Source organism: Stegodyphus dumicola, chromosome 7, assembly GCF_044657685.1.
Source record: "Stegodyphus dumicola isolate Sdum_Otavi_A_Nest chromosome 7, ASM4465768v1".
NCBI classification, from domain to species: Eukaryota; Metazoa; Arthropoda; class Arachnida; order Araneae; family Eresidae; genus Stegodyphus; species Stegodyphus dumicola.
Window position 1 is genome coordinate 137,330,222 of NC_140774.1, and position 19,241 is coordinate 137,349,462.

The window sequence follows — 19,241 nt, forward strand, 5'->3', positions numbered from 1 at the left end:
TCTACAACTTCTAACCATTAAAATAATACGATCTCTCAAAAACTTGACGAAACTCTCACTTATGAAAGTTTCGTGTAGTTTTAAGATCAAGTGATTATGCCATTGTTCTTTCACCTTAGAACGTTATTAGTCAAACTCGCTCTCTTTTAAGTTAGAATAATTCCTTCTCTATTAGTCACTTTAGTCGTCTCTCCAGTCTGGAATGCACAGGAATTGTCAGGAATTTTATCTATGTACACAAAGAATGTGAAAATAATATTTTAACATTAATTTGCATTAACCCAGTGAACCTTCTGTTTAATTTCGTTACTTCTCTGTTCTATTCTAGAACAATAAAATGTTTTTAAAAAATCTTTCTGAAGTGCGTCATTCTAAAATTAATCTCTGTCATGTGATTCCTAACGCACATGCATTTACATAATCCTAAAAGTAAAACTGAAGTATTTCTTTAGCTAATATTAAAGAAAAAAAAACTTTTATGTGCCAGTAGAAGGTAAATGTTGAAAAGGACGGGAAATCAGAAATTTACCGTTGGTCCCATGGTGTAGTAATACACTAGCTTTTAAGCTCCGCTCCAATTTTGGTTGAGGACACCCTCCAAAACAGTCCGAAAGTCTCCAGTTCCTCATTTCCTACCAACAAACCACACAAGAGGGCTTTCAGGTTCCCTTTAATTTATAGTACACCTATTCCGCAAAGATACTATAACTTCGCAGATACTATTAACGTCTCCGAGATTCGAACCCGAGCCCAAAGATACAGTAGCCAGGACTCCTAACCACTATACCGATTATGACAGATGCATCAATAACAGTAAGACGATAATGTGTCATTTTACTTGTAAAAAGTATTGGGATATTTGAAGAGAGAAACATGAAAAGAAAACAGGGGTGCTACAACGCCCTCTATGGGAGATCTCAACATCCTGGAATACCGAAATCTCTCGTTACATCCTGACTCTTCGATCATCAAGACGTTTCAGGTCGGCGCAGTTCCTTGCTTAAAAATTATTGTTTTAGGATAAATTTCCTTCAACACATGCTTCAGCATTTAGAATAGGTTTTCACTCGGCATGTATCAACTGCAGCTGTCTTCCAGTGGCTTGCCTTAACACTGCAACAGTTTATTCCTGAAAGGCAGTTTTTAATCTAATAATCCTATAATTTTAAACAATTGACAACCTAATATTTAATAAGGATTTTCATTAACACGTTTAAATTACAAAATCTATAAACTGATCTTATTTTATTAAAAGCTACAAAATTTGAAATATTGCAGTGTTAAGTAAGCCTAACTGCATACACAAACTGCAAAATTTGTAATATTGAAATTAGATAGTTTACATACCCATCCATTAAGTATTTTATTCATTCCTTTTCTTTCAGAAAAGAAATGGAAAAAACAAATTCACCTCTCGTTTACTGTCATAATGACCTCCATGGAGGTAAGTTTTTTACGAAATATCCATAGGTCTCATTTATTTTAGAGTTTGAAATTTTAAAAATAGAAATTTATTCTGGCTGAGAATTTACCGACTGCTACTCCAGATTCCATTCTTTTACTATAAAAGTAAAAAGCTTTCAACCGTAGTCATAAAGACGCTTTTCGAACACTTCTAAAATTTCTGAAGAATTCAAAGTAAATCTGAACCAGGTATCGTATTTCATAGTCTTAATTTAATTAATTAATTAACACTGAGTTCTTTTGGTTTAAATGAAGAGTTCCTTACAGTGGATTTACTGAGAATGAAAAGAATTTTTTTTAAACTAAAATAGGGAAATAATCTTAAAAGAATGCAACTTTAAAAAACAGTGATTAATAGACGAATTAATTATTTAATTTAATTCGTCTATTAATCACTGTTTTTTAAAGTTTAAATAATTATTAAAGTAAATTTTTATTTTTATAGGATGACAATGAAAACATTTTTTTTTAATTAAACATTCTTCTGAACGTTTACATCGCACGGGATTATTAATTGAATAAAAACTGTTAAGACTTTCAAATAGTTAAAAGCAGTTAGAGTAGATTTTAGGGAAAAAAAGAATTATTTAAGACAACAAACTTATCTGTTTTCTACTAGAAAACAAAATTGTGTAAATATATTTTATATTGTAAAATTCTACAAAAAGTTTACAGTAAAATTTAGTAAGATTTTTTAATCGCTTTCATAGTTATTAAGTTTAATATTTTAAATGCCTATCACATTATTCATAAAATATTTCTGGACATATTCATAACAGAATATAACGTACTTTTTTTATCAATAGGCATCGTTAAGTACTTTGATTAGGAAAGCGCAACCCTTCAAAGGTGCGAAATTTGAATTTTCTATTTTTATCGATTAGCATAGAAATACTTGTATAAACTTTAACAAATGGAAATAAAAATTTTAGATTTCAAACGTAGCTGACAAAAACAAATTTGCAGGTTTCGATGTAATAATTAGAGATAGAACAAGCATGTTTGAAAAAACGATTTGGAATCTAAAAATTCGTATCTTCGGAATATTTTTGTCATTTGAATCTCTCGAATACCAACCTAAAAACTACCAGTATTTTAATTCAAAATTTTGTAAAGATTTCTTTTATTACTGCCCAACAGAAATATTCATTAAATCGAAGAATACGATTATTATAATTTCTATGGACTTGGATAATCAACATCAAACATCTCATGACCATCTTGAAAAGTATATATATATAAAAATATATATGTATATATATATATATATATATTCTATAAATTTTATAAAACTTCACATTATTTTGAATGAGCAAAGTTTCTAATTTTTTTTTAACTTTTTGTAAACTACTTGTATATTTATCAGAAGAATTTTACTTGTATTTCTGAAAGTGAAAACTTAAAACATCATTTTCTAAATAACTCTTGAATTTGCTTTTGACAGGAAATATTTTACTTCGAGAAAATTCATCAAAACTTAACGAACCTGACATCAATTTAATCGATTTCGAATTCGGTGGATACAATTACAGGTATGTTCGCATAATTAAAATAAATGCGTCTAAAATTTCTTTACTTTATTTGTACATTTTCAATTTTATATGTATTATAGCTTACATATTTCAAGAACATATTAATTGTTATGATTCATTATTAGCAATGAACTTTCTGAAAGACATTGTTTTCCAGTAACTTCAGGAAAATTTTTGACTAACTAAGTGATAAATAAAATTCTACAATAAATGAAGTCCTGCATCACAAAAATTATTACTAAATCAAATATTTACTTCCTTTTCTCAATATAAATACTTATTTGATTTTTTAAATATTAATTAGTAACCATATGGGTACTTATCTTCTGGAACGGGTTTGGGTGAGAAAGTGGAATTGGCGAGTTTCCGCATTGGCAAGAGAGACAAATGCTTACCGATTACAGTACACTAAACACAAGATAGCCTTGTAACGTATGAACCACAGCCTGCTTTTTTGAGTTCTAAAATAAGCGGAATTCTTACAAGATTCTACTTCCAAAGAATTGAAGATCTTTAAGTTCTGAATATGGGTTCCACAGAATATTCATGTGAATTCCGTGTTCTTGAGAATTCTGTTCAGTACTGAGGCCCTTCTCTTTGTAAATGTTGAAGTTAATTGTACCACAGCTGTAGCTATTCTTGTGTATAAATCGTAGATTATTCCTCGTAGATAATGATGTTACTTAATTCCGTAAGAGATTGCGTGTTACTAACATAAAGGAAAGAACATAATATGTATTTGTTTTTGACGGGAGATCGCATCATGGAAAATTCCTTTTGACTTAAGTGAAAAGGCTAGTACTTAGGTAACGAGTATAGACAGGGAAATCCATGAAAGCCACATGCAATCAGCTAGTGAACAGAACCCGAACAAACTAAAATACAGTTTGGAAGAAAATTGGCCAGAGGGCTGGTGATGCCCAAATTACAGTAATAAGATTCTTTTATTATTCATAAAAATGAGCCCAACAGCGGCTGAGCGGTAAAGTCGCTGAACACTGGTAGTTCGGCCCGAGGTTCGAATTCCGCGAACGGACTGGCTGCATGGGAGTTTTCGTGGATTTCCCCATGTGTAACGTGTATACGAGACAGTTTCCTTAGAAAGTCCTCCACGAAAGCGTCCTTTCCTTTAGGCAGATAGCCCTCGTGTGCTTTGTCATAATTGAATAATCCAATCCAATCCATAAAAATGATCTTACTTCGTTCTTTGGCATCAGTCATTGTTATGTCTCGGACACCCGGAACCAATAAATAAATAATCAAATCTGAAAGGTTTCAGATTTTAAATTAGGTCCAAAGGAGCGTTTTTTTAACGTTTCCGTGTGTTACTTTTATTTATTAAATAGCATGTTCTTTGCACTTAAGCCATAAAATTCAGTTCAACAGCAATGTCGCAAAATATTTTAAAATGAACTTACAATTTCCGATACACAGTTCCTTACAATTTCCGATACACAGTTCCGCGCGCTGGATGTTTTTGTTTTCCCGTAAAGTGTTGCCATTGCTCGCTTTTAAATCGTTGTCTTTGTTAATCAAAAATTCGTTAAAGTTTTACAAAATATGAAATAGATAATAAAACAAATTCCAAATTTCAAATTTGGGCTTTCAGATGCTCATACACTGACTACCAATAAGCATTTGGACACCTATGGAAATGACGATATCTGCGGTCCCAAGGTACGCCACGGAATCCGCCGGTATATATCGTGTAGGAAACAGCATCGGCATGCAAGATGCCTCGCAGTTCGGTGCTCTCTGATTTCGAGAAAGGTACAATTATCGGGTATTACAAATGTGGCCGATCCTTAAAGGACATATCTAGCGATTTGAAGTACCCAATATCGACAGTGGCCTATGTGATTAAGAAGTGGAAGGTGAGGGGTGATTGTCGGAATGTGCCCCGAGTCGGCAGACCAACGAAACTGGAGGATAGAAACCGACGAGTGCTGTTCAGAGAAATTCGGAAGAACCGCACCCAACCGATGGCCCTCATCCGCGAGGAGTTTCAACAGGCATCCGGGAGCATTGTTTCAATGAATACCATCCGTAAAGAAGCACATCTGCTTGGTTTTCATGGTCGTGCTGCTGCCCATAAGCCTTTGATCACAAAGTCTAACCGCGCTTGCTCGGTTAATGTGGTGCAAATCACATCGAAATTGGACCGTAGATCAGTGGAAACGGGTTCTTTGGAGTGACGAATCAAGGTTCACCCTTTACCGTTCGGATGGCAGGGTCTGGGTCTGGCGTCTACCTGGAGAACATCTCCTGCCAGAATGCATTGTGCCAACAGTCAAGTTCGGCGAAGGTGGAATTATGGTCTGGGGGTGTTTCTCCTGGTATGGGCTGGGACCTTTGGTCCCCATTCATGGTAAGCTCAACTCCGATGCCTACTGCACTATTTTGGATGACAATGTGCTTCCTACGTTGTGGCAGTTTTACGGATTGGACCCCTGTTACTTTCAGGACAACAATGTCAGTTGTCATGTTTCGACTTTAACCAAGGCTTGGTATGGTGCCAATGGAGTTCATCGAATGGACTGGCCTGCCCAGAGTCCAGACCTGAACCCTATCGAGAACCTCTGGGACGAGTTGTATCGCCGAATTCAGGGGTGCACTACCCGTGCAAAATCGGTGAAGGAACTTCTATGTCTTCTCTAAGCCGAGTGGAAGAAAATACCACTAGCTGTCATACAAAGACTTGTGGAAAGTATGCCCGGAGGGTCCACGCTGTAATTACCTCTCGTGGAGGCTCTACCAAGTATAGATTTTGAATATAGTTTTTCTTTTCTATCATAGGTGTCCAAATACTTATTGGTAGTCAGTGTATTGTCAGTAGGTATACGTCATTCAAAATTGGATGGTTCTAGGTACCGCTGTTTTATCACAATGCGAGAAACATACATACATTTATGCAGATTCTTCATTATCTAATTTCCTCTAATATAATACAGGGCGATAGTATTTGGTGGCAACGATTTAAAAAGTAATACTTTTAACGGTTTCAACGCAAAATCGCAAAACGAAAGCAATAGTCCTTCAGGGACAAAGCTCCTTTGGACTAAACCATTAGCAGCCCCTTTAATATCAGTATTCTTAAGCCATTATTTCCTAACAGAGCAAAAGAATGAAAAATGATCTGCATCTTTGTGTTTTTAAATTTCTTCTTAAGAAATTCTGGCTTACATTCATGTATTACATACCCCCTTCCCAGTTTCAAACTTTCGAGCGACATTCGTATACTGACACTCATGTAAGTCGGTCGAGCCTTTTCGATTCCTGCAGATGTTGGCAAAATAGAAAGGTGCCTCCAGGCTATTATCCTTTAAAGTATTTCATGATGAGCCGTTTTTACTTCCTTGTATCAAGTAAAGCAGATATTGTAATCGGAAAAAAAAATTCGGGTACCATTTTCAATTTAAATATTCATTTTCACCTTTCTCGAGCCCATTTAGACTTTTTTTTTTTTATTCGTGATATCTGTCGGTACGGAGAGACTTCTTTTTCCAAATGGATTTAAAAGGAATTTCTTGTGGCGTCTGTACGTACGTACGCATGTATATCACAAAATTTAAAAATGATTAGCAAAACGAAATTTTGTATGTGGAACTGCTATAACATCCAGTTATTGCAGTTAGCAGTACTAAACTTATATATCATACCCACCCTCTTATCCGACTTAAACATCTTTACTTTCGCAATCGTTGGTCGCAGTCATACACTTTGCTTGTAAAGCACAGACACTACATACAGTAATATACTTTATATGCAGTCATACAGTCATACAGTCATACACTACATACAGTCATATACTTTATACAAAACAGTCATATACTTTATTTGTACAGAACTTACACAAGTGTTTTGAATGACGAAAATAATCATGTTTTGGCAAATTGAAAAAAGAATTAATTTTTGAAAATAGCGAAATATATACTCAAAGTAAAAATTTTAAGGTAAAATTGTATATTCGTTATGGAAAAAAAAAATTACAGGAAAATTGATTCGCTTACAAAAAAAATTGACCGCGATATTTAATTTCAAAATTTGCTATTTGTGATGTCATTTTCAACGTGTCTTATAGGATTGGTTAATTAAATTAGAATAATTCGAAGAAATAAGTTTAAACGAAGTGCAGAAAAAAAAAAATCTGTATACTTCAGGGCCATATATGGAAGTCATATGGTGTCCACATCAGAATTTGTTTTTAAGTATCAAAAATAGGATGCACTTTTCGGGAAGACAAAACAGTAATCCTCCTGTTAAGTGTCGTACTGTAACTAATACATGAGGATACACTATATGGAGAACTGTCTTAATACTTTTGTACATGATTAATTGTAAACTTGATGTAGCTATATTTACATTATGCGTGATTTCTGATTTAAATTATGGCAAAACACCTAGTTGCTGTCTGCCCAAGGGAAAGTGGCTTTCTTAGACAACCTTCTAACGTAGTTTGTAGGAAAGTATAATGTGTGTGTTTGTAAGGTTTTGTTCTTCCAAATTCGTTTTATTAAGAGACAAGTTACATCAATTCTATGAAAGTAACGCAGATAGGTTATCTACTATTTTGTTCCTAGTTCCGCTAATAAACCGCTATACTACAAGGTGTGTTTCGGCTTCCTGAAATTAATATGCCATTAGGGCGTTTCAGGTAGATGAATGTTGATGATGTATCTGGAAAGACAGGCTAGCAGGTGAGGAAAGAGGTGTAACCACTTGTCACGTGTCTTCTGAAGACATCTTGATTGGTGAAAGATGATCCATTAGAGAGTCCTAAAATACAGGAAATAAGATTTTTTTTCTTTTAAAGTCATGATACAGTGAGCAGTACAAGTCTTCAATTATGTAATCATAAATACGAGTCCATGAATCTATTTACAAGCTGAGAAATATATTTTTCTCGAAAGTCCACGTCACGTGACAAATTCAAATGAGATCTCCTGCTTAAAATGATATTCATAATAAAACTAATAATAGCAATACATTGAATGATTAAACAATGACCAAATCACATCAATAAAATACAGCAAGTATTGAGTAAAATAGAATAAATATGAGATATGTACAAGTCCAAGTTATCGTAGAAATCATACGATGCACAAAATGTCCAAAGTTCACACCACGTGACAACTTCAACCAATCAGGTGCGGAGGATGAAGTCTGCTGTAATTATGGCATACAACTCTTAAATATTTCCAATAACGACTAAATGCAAATAAGCACGTAGTAGAAGAAGTTTTAGATGCTGCACAAATCATAATTATACACATAAACAATGCCCAGAAAAATGGGTTTCACAGAAACCTTAAAGTCCTCACATCACGTGACTAGTTCATCCATTGATTCACTACTTAGGGTGAAATTCATTACATAAACAAATCTATACATAAAATACAATAAACTAAGTAAGCTGAATAGTGATAAATGTATAAATAAGATGAAGCAAAAATAGAAACTATATACATATGTACTAATTGCAGAGATCCATAACATCACAATATAAATTAGTTAGAGCGTCAGGTCACGTGGGGTGGTAACCCACCCCAGTGCTGGCTCTCACTGATGCTGCTAAAGTTTCAGAAGCTTTCATTAATTGAATAAGCAAATTAAAATGTTCACAACCATGGTTAAGTGGGAAAGGTTTGGTTACTAGTGTTTCCTAGAAAGCACGCAGCGTAAGGATGAAGATGCTTGTCCTCAATTAAAAAATCTCATTGTGAAAAGTATTAAAATACTGCATGTATTCACAATCCTGAGCATTAGTGAAAAAGTTTTCATTTGCTTTCTGAAGAAATTATCTTATGGATTCCATTTTCAAGTCATCATGCAAGAGCTTATTACGAACACAACATAATGAACATTTGTTACCATTCGGAGAGATTTATTTTGAATTATTTGAAGTTTGTGAATGTCCGAGTGGGTTGCCATTGCCCATGCTGGGAGCGCATATGTCATGAGTGGCCGAATCATAGACAGGTAAATTAGCCCCTTTTTTGCGAGATCCAGCTTAGGGAATTTTTTCAAAAGTGGGTAGAGTTATTTCATTACTTTAATTGCCTTATTCTTGACATGATTTATGTGCGAAGTCGAGGTTAATTTATTGTTTAGGATTAGTCCTAGATAACGAGGTTCACGAACAATTCGCATAGGCTGACTAAAGAGAATGCGGTTTATCTTAAGGGGGATATTTCTTTTCTTCCTTCGAATCAGTAACTATTGGGACTTTTGAGCACTGATGCAGACCTTACAATATCTACATCATTCCTCTATTAGTGGGGTATTGACCTGCAGCATTTTAACTGCATGGTTAATATTAGCAGACTTTACTGCCAAGGCAGTACCGTCTGCATAACACTGCGCTACTATTGTGATGAATTTTAGGGAAGTCATACACATAGTATAATTAGAGTATCCGTCCGAAAACCGAACCTTGTGGTTTCCTTTCAGATGAGCAAGCATTCCCCACAGACACTTTAAATTTCCGAATTGTGATGAAGAAGTGTATCACTAATATTATTTCAGGAGCAAAGGCCAGATTGATCAGTTTGTAGATAAGACTCTCATGCCAGACGCGGTCAAAGGCGTTCGCCACGTCTAGCATGAGAATAACAACATTTAATTTACAGTGTAATGCTTGATCTGCAACTTCTGTAATTTGCACAAGTTGTTTGGTCGTTGAGAGTTTTTCACGGAACCCAAACTATTCCGGAGATAGTAAATTCAGGTAGGATTTCTTTCTTCTGTTTAATATGATTCTTTCATGGGTTTTTCCAAAGTCCTAGGTAATAAACCAATAGGACGTAAACCATCTGGCTGGGAATGGTTTTTACCTGATTTGGGAATCATTATAACCTTTCCCATTTTCTATTGTGTAGGAAAGTAGGATGCGGACAGACAGGCATTGATAATTCCTGTGAATTTGCATGTAATGTTCTTGGGAAGATGACTACATTGTTCTGTACATTTTAGCTTTAGAGTAAACCCACTAAATACAAATAAACTGTTATTTATTTTTAAACTGGTTGAGTACGAAAGCTGATGAATAGTCAGATCGATAATACTCCAGCAGCAAAAGAATAGCTCTTCGCTTAGTATCATTGGATATGTTAACATTTTTTAAAATACCTTAAAGTTATAGCTTGCAACATTTTAAATTACATGCCCAGCCAATACCCATGCATTTCCAATTTATTAATAAAAAACTATTTCCTAAAAGGAAATTATTTTCCATATAACCAGTTTAAATTGCGCTAGCAAAAGAGGGGAAAAAGAGAGAGAGAGAAATGAAATAATACTTTAATCAGAAACAGATTATTAAAAGTTTCTGCTGAAATATCGGTAAATTTTTATAGATAAATATCCATTTGTAACTGCATTTTATTATTAGATATTTCTTTGATGCATCGCCTTTTGATGAGCACATTATCTTAAACACCTTTTAAGAATAAAAGGGCAGTTAGTATTAAGCTCGCAATGTCTCATTAAAATGCTAATTACGGATAACTTCGCAATTTTACATTAAAGATTAGGAAATATTTTGTTTTACTAAAAGATAATGAAAATATTTTTAACTGGAATTCTGGGTTCAGTTAAAACTATATAAGAAGTTAAATAATGTGGCAGCAACGTCACCGTGCTATTGGGGATGTTTATTCTGGGAAAAAGCCAATCCTTTAATAAAGAATTCTTTTTAGCATTCTTTAACCGCAAATACTCCTACAATTTCTTGGCTATCCGAGCATGCAACTGATAGTATTTTTAATTTTTTAAATTATCATTCAAACTGATAGTCTTTGTACTTACGTGTAAACAGATTTATATTAAATATCAAGTGAACAGTAGAACATTTATTTCATGTGCTTCATGTCTCGTATTCATCAAAAGTATATCTTTCATTTTCCTTCCAGGGGCTTTGACATCGGAAATCACTTTTGTGAATGGTGTTTCAATTATATCACAGAAAAATTTCCCTTCTTTGAAGGAGATTTCAACAAATTTCCCTCTGAGGAAGAACAGGTAAAGACAAAACTTCTTGAATTACAGTCGAGAACAGCTTATAATTAATCATAATACACGGTGCTATATTTTGAAATTGAAACTGGCTGTAGAAGAATAGTAACGCTTTCATCTATCATTAAAAAATTAAAAATAAAATAGTTTCCTGACAAACATCTGCTATATAGGTCATAACTGTAGGCAATTTTAAAGTGTAAATCAGATAAAACTTAAATGCATCGTCATAAAGTATTTCTCCCATCCTAGATGATCAAATTTCCTTACTTCATTATGTGACAATTCGGGCCAAGAATCACATTAAATTTAGCATCATGTCACTATATGCTATTATCAAGTCAAAACACATTTGAACAGCTTTGTGTTGGCAATGTAGCCACCATTCTGTAACCTGTAACCAGAACTTTCAGCAGTATCTTTTTTAATCCATCAGTCATTCTTATGCACTTTGGAAAAGAGCAGTGAATATACTTAAAAGGAAATAATTTTGAATAAATCAAGATTAGGAATTCACTATATTTTCTTTCATATGAAACTTCTCAAACTGCTATATTATGTACAATAATTTTTCAAAATTGTACAGGGAGTAGAGAACATTTAAATGAGGAAATCGCATAAAATTATGCAACCACAGTTGATCATGCACCTATAGTTCTTTCCAATTATACGACTTACTTTACTTCTCTATTATATCGCTACCTTTTCTGATATAATTTTTCAGTCTTTCAGAGAATAATTTCCATCATTTTAGGTGACGTATTTTAAGGTCTATTTAGATCAACTGCAGAAAGAAGGCCGTCTCACAAATGTGTCTCTAGAAGATGAGATAAAATCTCTTCTACGTGAAATCCCGGTTTTTAGTATGGCTGCTAACTACATATGGTCTATTTGGAGTATAAAAATGAGCTTCTTAGGTTTGGAGTTCCCACATAAAGTAAGTAGAATTATCTTTCTTTAGCAAAGAAATAGTAAAATTAAGAGCTGGTATTACTGAACAATAATATTAGCCTAAAACTTCAACAGACAATTTAGTTAAACAAATTCAATAAATTCCAGGGAAAATCTATATCTTACATTTTTAGAAGCAAAAACTGTTTTCGTATTTGCCCTAAAATAATTTGACGGCGTTTTTTAAGAAAGAAAATAAAACCTAATTATAATAAGTCACATAAAATCCCTTTTACAATGAAAATTCGTTTAAAATAATTACAGAACCGGGCGAAAGAAAGATAAAAATTGCTGTCTGAAAGCTTTCTATTCTAATATCACAAAACGATTATCATTCAACTTTTGGAAAGTCATTAATTACAGAATCGAGAGAAAAAAACAGGAAAAACTGCAATCTGAAAGCTTCACAGTCTAACACCATGAACAGAAAAATTGCAATCTGAAAGCTTTATAGTCAGTCTAACACAGGGAAGGGCAAACGTTTTCGGTCGCGGGCTAAAAATCGAAGGAAAAAAGTTTGGCGGGCCAAGATAAGTTTTTCTAAAATTTTAAAAACAATATACAAGTATTACAAGTTAAATATGTTAATGAGATGAATGAAATGGCGATTTCATTTTTAAAAGTTCCTCATACTGAGGTTCGAAGTGAGATGTACTGATTCTAAGGAACGAGGCTAAATGCTCATTTGTCAGTCTACATCTTAAATAATTCTTTCTAAGGTTTACAGTTGAAAACACTTGTTCACATATATAAGATGAAGCAAACATAGCACTGATTTTCTGGGCGTGAGGTATAAATTTGGGAAACTTACTTTCGTTAATGATTTGTAAAACTCAAACTTTGGCATATTTAGTAATAACTCCTTGAAATGATTGTTAGATTGCAAATCAATTAATTCAAGCTGCAAATATGACCTCACTAGTTCATAATTTACATTGAAAGCCATGGTAAAAATATCCAGTTCTGTTTGAATGGCACTAAAATCTGCGTTCGAACTCAAAATGCAGTTTTTTACAAGCCATCTTCATAATTTTTAAGCTTCTCTTCATTTACTGAGAGTACTAAATTTAACCTCGGGAAATGAGACAAGTCGTTCTTAGCTAGATGCCCAGGAAACAGATTAAGTTATATTCCCATATTGAATGCTGTCTGATCTTGCAATTTCCGTAGATTTATGTTTTGTAGAACAAAAATAGAGAAATTAAAAATATCATCAGTCCTTTGAAAAAAGGAAGAGAAAAAAAAAATATTTAAACAAAATTAGAAAAGGAAATGGATATATAATATATAAATACATACTTCTTTTAATTTGCCTCGGGACGGCAAATTAAAATTCTATCCGCGGGACGGATAGAAGCTTCTGGCGGTCCAGAGTTAGCCCATCCCTGGTCCAGCACTATGAAACGTTTATCATTCAAGTTTCAGAAAGTCAGTAATTACACAGCAGGGCAAAAGAAACAAAAAAATCGCAATCTGAAATCTTTGCAGTCTAAGACCATAAACAATTTATCATTAAAGTTTCAGAAAGTCAATAATTACAGAACAAGGAGCAAGGAACAAAATAATTGCATTCTAGAATCTTTACACCAATACTACGAAACATTTATCATTCAAATTACAGTTAATCAAATATAAATATATTAGTGTGCAAAACTTAAGCAACTTTTCTGATTTAGGCCATAATTCGGCAAAAAGTCAATTGGGAGACATGAAACTCATACTACAAAGGCACAATGTAGTACTTAAAGGATAAGGAAAGTGTAGCAAAAAAAAAAAATGATTAGGACTCATACACCTCCGGAACGAACAGAAAAAGGCTTTATTGACAGAATGGCGTTGATGTAAAAAACTAACTGGCCAAGATTAAGAACAACTAACCAAAAAAGCCTTAATAAAAGATATGACCTCCCCTAACTGCAATGGTTGCGTTGCGCCGTTTGTCGATGTTCAGTTAACAACAGTACCTAACAGTTCTTAAGATAAGAATTCCCATTCTTCAAGGAGCATCTGTTTCAGTTATCTGGTGGTTTCCGGAGATAACGATCCTGCCATCAAGGGTCTTCCTAAAGGATCCTACACTTATTCAACGGTATTTAAATCATGGGAGCACGCTGGTCAATCCATTCTGTGGGTGTCTTCATTTTCTAGGAGCTCCTCAACAGCATGAATCAATAGAAGATAAAAGGTATTCCAAAAGATAAGCTCAAAAAGAAGATAAAAAGGGATTTCCGCTAAACCAACTCGCTTACTTATATTTAAGCTATATAAGAAGGGCTATTTGTCTTACAAATAGTGGAACATCGGAGTAGAGAGATCATATGGTTTTCTATAATGTCAGAGAACGCAGGGCTTCTTTACTATGTTTCAGTTATTTTTATTTCTGGAGATAGTGGAGAAAAATTAAAATAAGAGTCAGTTGATACAGTAGATTCTGAAGTCCGCTTTTTTCGGCGATATTCGGGAAAGAGGCTTTTTTTTTAGTTTTATTTTGATGAAATATGAGTAAAGTACGAGTAAAAACATGGTGTCTGTGAATAAGTTAGTGTTAGGGTAAGAGCTATGAGGTTTGAACATTGACATGCTATCGAGATAACAGAAATAACAGGTGATAGTCTGAAGTTAGACAACTACAGATATCTTCTCTAAACCACTTAGTACGACAGTAGTTGGAATCTAAGACGGTGATAGGTCTTGCAGCTATCTTCCGATGGCTATAACCAACCTTTGGATTTTTTGCTTAAAGAGTGCCAAGTATGTTTTTTTTTAATAACTGAATGCTGAAATTTCAGTGTCGCAGAATGCTGGAAGGTAGAACTTGGCCAAATAATTTTTCTTTAACGTTTGAAAGAACTTGTGTGAAAAATCTGGGCTTTTCGATATATAATACCTAGTGTTTTAAGGAAAACCTTGCACATAAGAAGATTCCATTACCACTAATCCCTCTTTTACAGGCAATCAAGAATGTACAGTTTCAAAATGGGACTATGAACGCGGCTTCTGAAATACGAGTTTGAGTAATTCCAAATAACTTTACTGCATTTGAACACTGTAGCAAACTCAATGCTTAAAAAATGAAAGGCCTTTAACTCTTCAGATTTATTTCAACCTTTTGTGTATATAAATTAGTAGTTTCTGGAAGGATAACATCTGCCGATGGACACCCAAAACAAACAGAGGAAAAATAAACAGAGAAAGTGATAATGAGCACAACCTCATCTGGATATTGACGTGAACTGTGTAATACAAGAGGAAATACATGCTGTTGGTAAAATAAATAAATCAATAATTTTCCGTTGTCTACATATGCATTTTTCTGATTTGAACCATAATACGGCGATTTATTGGAATCGATCTCGGTACTTTTTAGGATAAAAAATATTACAAAGTTTACGTAAGATCAGAAACTTCATCTAATACTGAAATGTTGTCAGTTCTTGAACAACATGCAGAGGATGCATAAGTGAAAGGGAAAATTTTGCAACAACATACAGTAGATAGTTTTTGAACAAAATACAGTAGATAGAACGAGCCACACTTAGTTACATCTGAGCACTAAACCTGTCTCCAACTGTTGCGTTCCTTTTAGAATACTTGAAAGTGTATATCTTTCAACATCAATAACAACCATGAAGTAACGCATCTAGGAAGTTCAAATTCATGTCACTGTATTGAAAGCTGAGATGAATAATGAGCACTAGAAACTAACAATATAGAAGAAATGAACGTATTCATTCTGATTGATCTTATTTTTAAATAGCAACCGAAGTTGTTGTCTGATATATGTATGAATCGTAAATAATTGTAAATTATATACTTCCCTATAACCTTTTAATGGGGGCTGGGACATACATGTCCAATGTGTTCACTGCATTAAATAAAACTCAAAGGAATTTAATTTACTATGGAGATCTAAAATTTGCTTACTGCACAGCAGGAAATGACAGACCCAGTCTATTTGTTTTTATGCACCTTGCTGATTAAATGGTTACAGTTTATATAAAAATAGTATATACTATAGTCTACGTGAAAAGCTTCACATAATGTTATATTAATATAGCTTGTAATAATTATTAAACTTTCATAATCGCCTAATTCACCCTTTATATGCTCAAAAGTTACTGCTTTTAGGATAGTTTTGCCTGATACAATTGTAAGGAAGAGAATATAGACAGATTAAAAAGAAATCTTAACATCTGAATACACATAACCCATTGGGGAGGGTGTACGGCTATAAAATGTTTAATGTGACACTTCTTTTGTCATGCATACCACCCTCAAATTTATTGACTACACAGAAATATCAATAGCATGCTGTCCAGGAGCATGTTATTGATGCCGTTATCCAATAATAACCTCGGATTAGGATCACATTTTTAACTAAGCACTATCCTACCTTGTTTAGGAGTTGGCAAAGAGAGGATTATGTACTGCAATCCCATGAACAAGCATGCTGTATGCATGTTCAGTGAAATAAATGGGCTTGACAGTACACAGCTATTGTACTTTCGGATTTCAAGTACTGCCGATCAAACTAGTCATGTAAGGGCACACATTACTGTCCATTAAACCTCCGAGCCAAATATACCCTTAAAAAGCCTCAAATACTGATGCAGTATGGCATCCTTATACACATCACCAGTTACAGAACTATCATGCAGATGTACAAGTAACAATAACCCTGAAATTATACTACTCCAAACAAATTCTCATACACCTCCATTACGATTCTTATTTATGATGATATAACCTGGGTTACAACTCATCATTGGGGGTTTGCTTAATTATACACGTTATAAATAATTTTCTAGGCATAAAAAGGACTCTTCTGTAAAAAGTACATTGTTCCATTGGAAGATCCAAGTACGTTGTTCGGTAACATGTTCTGTGCATTTGCCTCAGCCTTGAATTAAATGAAAGAATAATGAAGTCCACCTTACATACATGCCAATTTCGTGTAGCTGCCAATAAATGGTTGATCTGGACATGATGATACACTAAAATGTCAATGTGATAGCTGTGCAACTGTTTTATTGCAAATTTGGAACATAGGAATGATCTCAAGCATATTATTTTGATCATTAACAGTCCATCGCCAAAGCCAATGTACGATGTTTGGGGAATACTGACTACTTAGACACTTATATCTGAGTATGGCAGCCTATAACCCTCCGATGTAAGGGTTCTTTGTACTATATCAGCCATTTCATAAGCATCTACTACTGATATAAAGATGATGTCTTCAGATGCAAAGTGCTCATGAATTCCAGCCCGCTTCCAATCCTAATGAACTTTAATAATACTAATAAAACTTTTGCTATCATTAATTTAAAAGAATTTTTATCACAAAGATAAAAAGTAGTGCTTTTTTTTTTTTAAATTCCATCACAACGGTAGTAAATATGTATCTTGGCAAATTCTATAATTTAAGGTACATAAATGGAATTGAGTTTTAGATAATTCAAAATAATAATATTGATAGGTATAATCCTTTATTTTTTTAATTTTATTTATTTTTTTTATTTATTTATTTATTTATTTTTTATAAAGCATATATTTATTTTGTTTCGTTTCAGGAACATAACAAAGTAAGAATTAAAGCTTACCATGCTATAAAGGAAAAGTACCTGAAATCATCTCTTGCTAATAGTGAAATGAATGAATGCAACAATTAGTAAACATAAATACATGTATCGCATGTTAGAAGAAAATTTCTAATAAAAATATATTCCCATAATTTACAGCCTTTGTATCCAATTATGTGATATAATCAAGGTATTAAAAACCTGAAATTCACAACCATGCTTTATATGATTAAATCTCCATCAGAAGCATGTCATTCATAGTTTAGAATCATAAGCAAAGAATAAGAAAACTATAAATTAAAGTTGTTAGATGGATAAATGGATTTGAAGCCCTTTTACATCACGAATACAATTTAGTTACATTCTAAACACAATGCATATAAATCCAGCATTATTGAGATACATAATTATTCAAAACATGGCAGCAACACCTTTCCTATCACCTTTTAACATCTTCATCTCTTTCACTGGTTTGAATCCCTCTTTGGTGCTCCCAATGCCAGTGATTCAAATGCTACAAGGGAGAAGTCAGATTTATGAAGCAGGAGAAGGAAAGAAATGTTCGCAATACTCTCAAATGCCAAAATTAATTGTCTAAGAATGGAAAAGTGATATCCGTAGTTTCTTATGTTAGCCTGTTCTGGACATTCGGCAGGACGGTTAGCAGTTAAATTATCAGGTGCAAAACTTTTGTACCTGTGTATCTGAGCTCAAAATGGTACAAAGAAGGAAGATATAAAAAGCTAAGGAAAGTAGATAAATTATTCCACTGAGAAAAATGAAACACAATTTTTTAAAAAAATTAAATTTATGTGAAATTTGGTGTATAGATAAAGAACTATACTCTGCAAAAATCAATGTAAAAATAATAATTGCAGTTGCTGTATGTACAGGGAATTTAGCAAGTAGTACTGCCTTCATGTCATGCTGAGTTAGCATGATTCAACAAGTGCTACAAATGTCTTAACTACTGTATATTGTGGTATTGACCACAGTTTCAAGTTCATTTTCATTGCAAGGACAATAAACAGCATTTACTCAATAAAAAATAATGTTCAACTGATTGGTGAAAGATTTCAAGACTACGCTGGCAAAGAAATCTCCAGCATACTTCACATAATACTTGTTGATTTTAGCCGAATGCAGTAAAAATATGTTAATTACCATGTCACTTCGAAATTCCCATTCAACAATGATCACAGCTGAGATAGAATCAAGATGACTTAACACTACACAATACCATTTGCTATCTCAAATAGCTTTTCAGTAACAGAACTGCAAATATCCACAACAATGATTTGATGTTACTGACAGTCTTTACAAAGGATAGTAAAAATGCATAACTGCATGACAAATTAAACAGAAACTTTTGGGCCAATACTGGGTCATTAAAATTTCTCAATAAACCATGGAGAATGTTGCCGGTTAAAATTGCATGACAACAGATGAGTAGAATGCCGGTTGAAATAGCATGACAACAGATGAGTAGAAATATATATATACACAGATGGAGGACAAAATAATATGAACACCTGTGAAATAATGGAAAATCTTTATTAATAGGGGGTTGGACCACCCTTTGACTGAAGTACAGATTGAATGCAATGTGGGATAGATGCATAAAGGTCATGGACAATATTTAAAGGATTATTAAGCTATTCCTCCTGCAGAGCAATCTCTAATTCCTAAACTCCAGTCG

At 33.6% G+C, this 19,241-nt stretch overlaps 1 protein-coding gene across 1 annotated transcript in view; it reads left to right on the top strand.

The window, feature by feature from the left end:
- LOC118203009 (choline/ethanolamine kinase-like) overlaps positions 1–17,694 on the top strand; it is a 39,265-nt gene extending 21,571 nt beyond the window's left edge. The window contains exons 5-9 of the mRNA XM_035375252.2: positions 1,386–1,444; positions 2,909–2,996; positions 10,907–11,015; positions 11,764–11,946; positions 17,534–17,694. Coding sequence (XP_035231143.1) covers positions 1,386–1,444; positions 2,909–2,996; positions 10,907–11,015; positions 11,764–11,946; positions 17,534–17,632 — 538 coding nt within the window. The 3' untranslated portion in view covers positions 17,633–17,694. The remainder of the gene's footprint in view (positions 1–1,385; positions 1,445–2,908; positions 2,997–10,906; positions 11,016–11,763; positions 11,947–17,533) is intronic.
- The last annotated feature ends 1,547 nt before the right edge of the window (positions 17,695–19,241 follow it).